This window comes from Primulina eburnea, chromosome 4 (genome assembly GCF_022965805.1).
Source record: "Primulina eburnea isolate SZY01 chromosome 4, ASM2296580v1, whole genome shotgun sequence".
NCBI classification, from domain to species: domain Eukaryota; kingdom Viridiplantae; phylum Streptophyta; class Magnoliopsida; order Lamiales; family Gesneriaceae; genus Primulina; species Primulina eburnea.
In genome coordinates this window covers 20,845,223-20,853,903 of record NC_133104.1, presented here as the reverse complement: position 1 = coordinate 20,853,903, position 8,681 = coordinate 20,845,223, and the positions used below count along the sequence as shown (strand labels likewise).

The window sequence follows — 8,681 nt, the reverse complement described above, 5'->3', positions numbered from 1 at the left end:
CAATGATGATTATGAAGATCGAAGACATGTAAATATTGGAATCTCATGTAATAGTTGCATTTGCATCCCATGCATTTCCCTAGGATTGGACCTAGGCCCGTGTTTAGTTCTCACGGTCCATTAGTTTTGGGGCGATTGATCATCCTTGTTTTGTTTGTTGTTTATAATATATGCATGATATGTTATAAATAATGAGTATGTGCGTTATTATTATGATAATAACAAAGTTGCATGAATCCGGCAAACATACGATCAAACATGGCGAGGTTTTAAATAAAATTAAAGATGAGACCTTTCAAAATTAAAAAACCCTCATTTTGAATAAGATTCAAAATTAATATCAAGCCCGAAAAGGGAAATTATAAATTTGTTTATAATTTCCATGTCTTCCACGACAATGGGTGCATGATGAACGCTACCCGTACTCGGGGCTCGGCTCATATTATTGGGGGAGCTCTGGGTGCCGGAAAGCTGTGACATCCATTGACATGGTGATGTGAACTACGTGGAACTCCCATGATTTCGGCTCATATTATTGGGGGAACTCATGGCGACCGTCCATCAAGGTTCAACATCGATGGGTAAGGCTTGACACGTGAAGATGAACGACGTCATATTATTGGGTCCTAATCAAACGTGAGACTAAAATTTACGTAGAGGGTTGCATTGTGATGCAATTGGAAACTACCGTTTAGGAATTGTGATTGGCTGATATTATTCGGGATCATAATTCGCTAATTGGACCTTACGTACCTACTGAGGAAAGGAGTTTCCCGTTTTCAGTAGAGGGTAGTGAAAGATGTCAAAACAGTGGAAGCAAATATTTATGAAGTAAAAGTCCAAACTTCATATCTTACTAAATATTTTAAAATAGTCACCAACATTTATCTGTTTTTACTTTTCAGTACAAATTGACAATGTCTTCGATTCGCAATCCGATATCCGTAATACTCGAAAAACACATATTAACTGGACCTTATTACCTCACTTGGCTAAGAAACCTGAAAATCGTCTTGAATTCGGAAAGGGTAGCATATACGCTGACTGAGTCGCCCCCTGTTGAGGCTCCGACTGACTGCACTCCTGAGGAATTGCAAGCTTACAAGGATTGGTGTGACAATGACTTGATTGCCAGGTGTTATATGCTGACTTCTATGAATGATGAGCTGCAGAGGCGTTTTGAGGATGCAAAGAGTGCTGTTGACATTCATTTGCATCTCAAGGAGCTCTTTGGTGAGCAAACACGGCCTCTTAGGCATGCTACCGTCAAGGAGCTGATCAGTTTGCGCATGCGAGATGGGGCCTCGGTCCATGAGCATGGCTTGAAGTTGATTGGGCTCGTGGTCAAGCTCATTGGCATGGATCTGATCTTGCCTTCGGAGTTGACCACCGACGTGTTGCTGTTATCGCTGCCTAGCTCATTTGATCCTTTTGTTGTGAATTTCAACATGAACAAGCTAGAGCCGACCGTTGAGGAGTTGGTGAATATGCTTGTTACGTTTGAATCAACCATCAAGAAAGAGAAGTTGGTTCTTTATATGGGTTCTTCATCTGGTACGAAGATTGATCCACATGGGATGGGAAAGAAGTGTTCTTTCCAACGTCCCAAGATGAACGTGCCCTTGTTGAGGCAATCTCCGAATCCCGTTGTGGCAGCCACACCAGTTAAGGCTGACAAGACTAGTGATGTTTGTCATCACTGCAATAAGCCTGGACATTGGAGGCGAAATTGCAAGGAATATCTTGCCCAGAAGAGTTCTGGAAACGGTATGTTCTAAATTGAAGTAAACATTTCAATTAACTCTACTTCTTGGGTATTAGATACCGGTTGTGGTTCACATCTCTGTAATGAGTTACAGGTGACGGGAAGAATTAGGAAGCTTAAAGAAGGTATGACCTTCTTAAGGATGGGCAATTGAGCAAGAGTTGCTGCCAAAGCTATTGGAGATGTTTACTTGCTTATGAACAATTATTTTAAGTTAATTTTAAGAGATGTTTTGTTTGTACCAGATTTGGTGAAAAACATTGTTTCCATTTCTATGTTGATAAAGATGGATATTCATGTTTATTTAGCAAAGGTGTTTGCAACATTTAAAAGAATGAATGTTTGATTGGTACTAGAGAACTTGAAAACGATCTCTATAACTTATAATTGAAAGATATTCCACTAAATGTCCATTTAAAGACAGACACCATATGAGATATGGATAGGTAAGCCTCCCAAATATTCTTGTCTTAGAATATGGGGTGCCCTGCTTATGTAAAGCAGGTAGTGGGAGATAAATTGGATTGTCGATCCATTTTATGTTACTTTGTGGGATATCCAAGGAATTCAGTTGGATATCATTTCTATCATCCCCTAGAAACAAAGGTGTTTGTTTCTAGGAATGCAACCTTTTTGGAAAATGAATTTCTATTGGATAGAAAAGGGGAGATGATAGAACTCGAAGAGGTTCGAGAGACACCCACAATTATAGAACTCACACCCGAAGAGCCAAGAGAGAAGATACAAGCTCCTAGAAGATCCGAGAGAGTCTCGAGACCACCTATAAGGTATGGTCTGCTTCTTGAAGAGGGCCATGATGAGCCTATTCATGGATGTGATCCAAGGACCTTCAAGGAAGCATTATCTGATGCCGATTCATCCAAAGTGGCTTGAAGCAATGGAATCTGAGATAAATTCCATGCATTCGAGCCAAGTGTGGAATCTCGTGGATCCACCTGAGGGAATTGTTCCCATAGGGTGTAAATGGATTTACAAGAGGAAATTTGGGGCGGATGGGAAGGTATTGACCTTCAAGGTGCGATTGGTGGCAAAATGATATACTCAAAAACAAGGAGTTGACTTTGAGGAAACCATTTCACTAGTTGCAATGTTCAAGTACATAAAGATTTTGCTAGCCATAGCTGCATGGTATGACTATGAGATATGGCAGATTGATGTCAAGACAGTCTTTCTTAATGGGGATATTAAGGAAGAGATTTACATGTCTCAAACCTGGAGGGTTTACATCTATCGGAAGTGAGCATATGGTATGCAAACTTCAGAGACCTGTTTTGTTAGAGTAGGTGCACGTCGAGCCAAGTGTTGGCCGACTGTTCACAATGAAACTCTTTGTATAAACGATCTTTATTTTAATAATATTTCAATTTATTAATTTGGGGCATCTTTATCTTTATACCCATGCTAGTTGCATAGATAAAGTCCTTGAATATACAAATAGTAGAAAGAATATGAGATGCTCATATGATGAGTATCATGAAACTCATATTTGGAATACTGTATATTCTAAACCGTTCCTAGTCGATTCAGCCACCACTAAGAAGGATAAAGGCCGCTCGAGTTAGAGACTAGTATCTGCGATGTGAGTACCATGTTTCATTGGTAGGGGACATTGTGATGTCCGAACATGCAGATAGGTGCTCCTTGTAGAGTGCACTGAACAACCCTCCATAAAAGGACTTTCCAAGTGGTTCTCACTTATCGAGTGGAAAAATCCTGGTTTATGGTTGTACAGAATTAGTCCTTATGACCCGGGACAACATTGAGACTCTATGTGCTAGCGTTTCACTTTGACTTGTTTACCGACTCTTATGGGGTCATTAGGTGGCAAGGTTGGGTGTTACGGCGAAACATATAGGAGTCGATGCATTGTAGTCGGGGATTCACCGCTTACCTACGGGTATGGATATCCTATGTGTTTTTTCATGTATATGTGGGTTGAAATCTCTGATCAGAGTATGGTGGTAATTATGAAAGGGGTTTCATAGATTACACCATCGATGCAACCACAACATGACACATAGTATCGATTCATTGACAACTCTCGATAGACCAATAGTTGTCGAATCGGTCGGGATATATGAGTTGAAGGGACCGTACTGTACGCTAACCATAATTGAATGGTTCTTGCAGGCACTATCATGTGATACCTAGGGAATCACGTAAGCGATGCTGCTAGGCGTTTAACGTGATTGGTTGGGTACTATCAGACTTGAGTTCTGACGTTCTTACTATCAAGGAGTTGATAAGTAAGAATGGAGCAATTGGGGTATGCTCGAATAAGGACATGTTTAGTCCGAATCACATTGAGATGTGAACCCACGGCTAGTTGTATCAATGAACCATTGAGGGCCACACAAGTACTTGCTTAGTAAATCCCGAAGAGAAGTAAAATAGTTCAATGTGTTGAACGGCTTATAAATGTGTTTATAAGCGTTAAGAAAAATAGAAGTATGACTTCTAAGAGAGAAATACAAATTTTAATTTATGGAAGTGTTCCTAAGATTAAAATTTGGCCGAGTAAATAATGTAGTTGAAAATTGTGATTTTCATGAACATTATTGGAGACTAAATTAAATTAATTCAAGTGTTGAATTAATTAAACACTAGTGGACCTAGTAGAGTCTAAATAATTAAATTAATTCAAGTGTTGGATTAATAATATTAAGTCTAGTAGAGCTTAATTTAAATAATTATTTAACTAGTGGGACTTGAGTAAAATCAAGTAATATTTAATTAATCTCAAATGTGTTTGAGATAATAAAATTTAGTCTATGGTTTTTAATGTGTTAAAAACCATATAATATATGTGAGACATGCTAGGGTTTGCATGCTTGGGAGGTGAAAGGTTGTTGATTACTTTTTAATAAAAAAATTCCAAAGACATGCAACTTTTGAGAGACAACTTTCACAACTACCTAGGCTAGTCTCCCACTCTCACTTGGAACTCACTTGGCCGAAATCTTCTTCTAATTTTCTCTAAAATATTTTCAAGTTTTGTTCCTCATTTTGGAGAGCAAAAATCATTCTCTTTGAAAAATCTTCTTGCTTTTCTAGTGCAAAGTAAGAAGGGATTTACATAGCCAAGTGGTGGGCCTTATTCTTGAAGGGAAAAGAAGGAGCTTGTAGATTTCTTTCATCCATACAAGAGCCAAAGTGTTTACACTTGGTTGGTGCCATTCATCAACTCTAAGGGGTTGATAGGTAAATCCTAAATCATCCTATGAATGGTTTTAATTTGATTTTGTAAATATTGCACAAATTTATTAAGGGGGCCGAAAATTTTGTTCAAAAATTTATATTTTTCGCTTCCGTTGCGTTTCCGGCCTCCGTAACCGGTCCGCTTTCAAGTGGTATCCGAGCTAAGGTTACGGATTTTGTGCTATATTTACATAATATTATGTTGAGATTCGATTTCTAACCGCTTGAAATTTTATGTGCAAGAATATGAGCAAGGCCGAAAATTTTTGAAGGAAAACAAAAAAAAAAAAAAAAATTATTTTCGGGCAGCTTGTTGCTGCCCGTGAGTTTCGGGCTGCCCGAATTATTTCGGGCAGCATGTTTGGGCAGCCTACGGGCTGCCCGGAAATTCCTGTTTTAAATAAAAAAAAAAAAATTTTTTTTTTTGTTGCCGGAATCCGGCGACGGAGCTCCGGCGACGGCGATGACGGCTAGGGTTTCCAAAAGTGTTTTGGACAATCTTAGTGTCATGGACCTTGAGTTGTTGGGCCATTGGATGGCCAACATAATTTGTGAAATTTAAATGGGCCAAAGTATTTTTGGTGAAAAATGGTTTTTGGGCCCTTAAGTTTAAATTTACAATTGTTGCACATATTTTCTCATAAAATAAATAATTGAAGTAGGACTTTAATTATTTATAGTAAATTGTGATTTACAAGAAATTCGATTATAAATAAATTAATTTGAAAGTAAACAAAGGTGTTTGTATACTTTGTTAATTTAATTTATAATTGTGGCGGTTAGTGATTGGATCAAGATATATAATATTGGATCAATTAATTATAGTGATAATTAATTGATGGTGTATGATATGTGATATTATGCATGAAGGATGATCAAAAGCCCAAGCCCAATTTGCTAGGTGTATGCTAGGATATTTGTGTTGAATGATTGTAATAATTATCAATTTATTAAGTGGGCTTGGTTTATGGCCCGTTCCCACCCCATGAGATGTATCCCTATGTGCCATGGATATTTAATTGTAAATATTAGAATAGGGGAAGATCAAGATTGGAAGATGGTGGCCTTGGTGATTATGAAGATCGAAGACATGTAATATAGGATGCTAATGTAATAGTTTAGTTGCATTGCATCCCTTGCATTTACCCTAGGATTGGACCTAGGCCCGTGTTTGGCTCACACGGGCCATTAGTGTTGGGGCAATTGATCATCCTTGTACTGTTTTCTATTTATAATATATGCATGATATGTTATAAATAATGAGTATGTGCGTTATTATTATTATAATAACAAAGTTGCATGAATCCGGCAAACATACGATCAAACATGGCGAGCTTTTAAAATAAAATTAATGATGAGACCTTTCAAAATTAAAAACCCTCATTTTGAATAAGATTCAAAATTAATATCAAGTCCGAAAAGGGGAATTATAAATTTGTTTATAATTTCCTTATCTTCCATCGACAATGGATGCATGATGAACGCTACCCGTACTCGGGGCTCGGCTCATATTATTGGGAGAGCCTTGAGTGCCGGAAAGCTGTGACATCCATTGACATTGTGATGTGAACTACGTGGAACTCCCATGATTTCGGCTCATATTATTGAGGGAACTCATGGCGACCGTCCATTAAGGTTCAATATCGATGGGTTAGGCTTGACACGTAAAGATGAACGACGTCATATTATTGGGTCCTAATCAAACGTGAGACAAAAGTTTACGTAGAGGGTTGCATGGCGATGCAATTGGAAACTACCTTTTAGGAATTGTGATGGCCGATATTATTCGGGATCACAATTCGCTAATTGGACCTTACGTACCTTCTGAGGAAAGTGTTTCCCGTTTTCACTAGAGGGTAGTGAAAATGTCAAAACAGTGGGAGCGATTATTTATAAAGTAAAAGTCCAAACTTTATATCTTATTAAATATTTTAAAATAGTCATTAACATTTATCTGTTTTACTTTTCAGTACAATCTTTGACATGTCATCAATTCGCAACCCGTTTTCGGTCATTCTCGAAAAACACATTCTAACCGGACCAAACTATATCACTTGGCTAAGAAATTTAAAGATTGTCCTAAACTCGGAGAAGATCGCATATACACTTACTGAGGCGCCCCCTGCTGAGGCTCCTATAGGCTGCACTCCTGAGGAATTGCAGACCTACAAGGATTGGTGCGACCATGACTTGAAGGCGAAGTGTTATATGCAGGCTTCGATGAACGATGAGCTACAAAGGCGATTCGAGGATGCTAAGAATGCTGCTGACATTCATATGCACCTCAAGGAGCTCTTCGGTGAGCAGACTCGGCCTTTGAGGCATGCCACAGTGAAGGAGCTCATCACTTTACGCATGCGAGATGGGACTTCGGTCCATGAGCATGGCCTAAAGTTGATTGGGCTCGTGGATAAACTCGTAGGCATGGATTTGATCTTGCCATCGGAGTTGACCACGGATGTGTTGCTGTTGTCATTGCCCAGCTCTTTCGATCCTTTTGTCGTGAACTTCAATATGAACAAGCTTGAGCCCAGCCTTGAAGAGTTGGTGAACATGCTTGTGACCTTTGAGTCCACGATCAAGAAGGAGAAGCCGGTTCTTTATGTGGGCTCTTCATCTGGCACGAAGACCGGTCCACCTGGGAAGGGAAAGAAGCGTTCTTTCCAGCGTACCAAGAAGAGCGAGCCCTTGAAGAGGCAGACTTCGAGTCCCGTTGTGGCAGCCGCGCCAGTGAAGGCTGAAAAGACTGTTGACATCTGTCACCACTGCAAGAAGCCTGGACATTGGAGGCGTAACTGCAGGGAATATCTTGCGCAGAAGGGTTCTGCTAAAGGTATGTTCTACATTGAAGTGAATATCTCTATTAACTCTACTTCTTGGGTATTGGATACCGGCTGTGGCTCACATCTCTGTAATGATTTGCAGGTGATGGGAAGAAGTAGGAGGCTCCGAGAGGGTGAGACCTTCCTGAGGATGGGCAATGGAGCAAGGGTTGCTGCCAAAGCCGTATGAGATGTTTATTTATGTAGTAGCCCGAATGCCGAATTGGGTAATTAACGGATTAATGGTGATTAATCATGATCGGAAGGTCCGAAGATGGTTCGGAAGCACCGAAGAGTTCGGAAGGTCCGAAGTGAGATCGGAGGATCCGATCATTAGGTGTCAAGAGTTGATCGACACGTGGGAGTTCGGACGTTCCGAAGTGTAGGTTCGGTGGATCCGATCATAAGGTGTCAAGAGCAGCTGGACACGTGCATGTTCGGACGGTCCGAAGTGTATGATCGGAGGATCCGATCATGAGCTGTCAAGAGCCAGTGGACACGTAGCGTTCGGACGTTCCGAAGTGGTGTTCGGAGGATCCGAACATGGCCTATAAATAGTGGTCGGATTTCCTCATTTTGACTCGCCAATTCAGAGAGTTCCATAGCATTTCAGTCGTTTCTGACAGGTTCTAGTCTTGTTCCGAGATTTGGGCACTAGCGGGGAGCTGCTGGTCTTGTAGCAGAGCTGTGCTCTAGTTGGGAGCTAGCGGCATCAGCGGGCTAGCGACGGACGAAGGTTTGGAATTTTATCAGTATTTATCTCAGGATTATCTAGTTAAGTCTGGTAGATAAGTTTAGTGATGGTTTTCACTTGATGAATAGGCTTGGATTAGACCTGTTGTCTGGTTGTTCCAGTGGATTAGGATTGCTGTGAT

The 8,681-nt window shown here is 40.1% G+C and overlaps 1 protein-coding gene across 1 annotated transcript; it reads left to right on the top strand.

Moving 5' to 3' along the window:
- The first annotated feature begins 7,451 nt into the window (after positions 1-7,451).
- On the top strand, positions 7,452-7,996 carry LOC140829795 (uncharacterized). Its single transcript, XM_073193087.1, has 2 exons — positions 7,452-7,817; positions 7,910-7,996. Exons 1-2 carry the CDS (start codon positions 7,499-7,501, stop codon positions 7,924-7,926), a joined length of 336 nt encoding a protein of 111 aa, XP_073049188.1. The 5' UTR covers positions 7,452-7,498; the 3' UTR covers positions 7,927-7,996.
- Positions 7,997-8,681: the final 685 nt, after the last annotated feature.

Excerpts from the sequence above, each read along its gene's own strand:
- LOC140829795 (XM_073193087.1), top strand. The coding sequence starts at position 7,499 with ATGAACAAGCTTGAGCCCAGCCTTGAAGAGTTGGTGAACATGCTTGTG.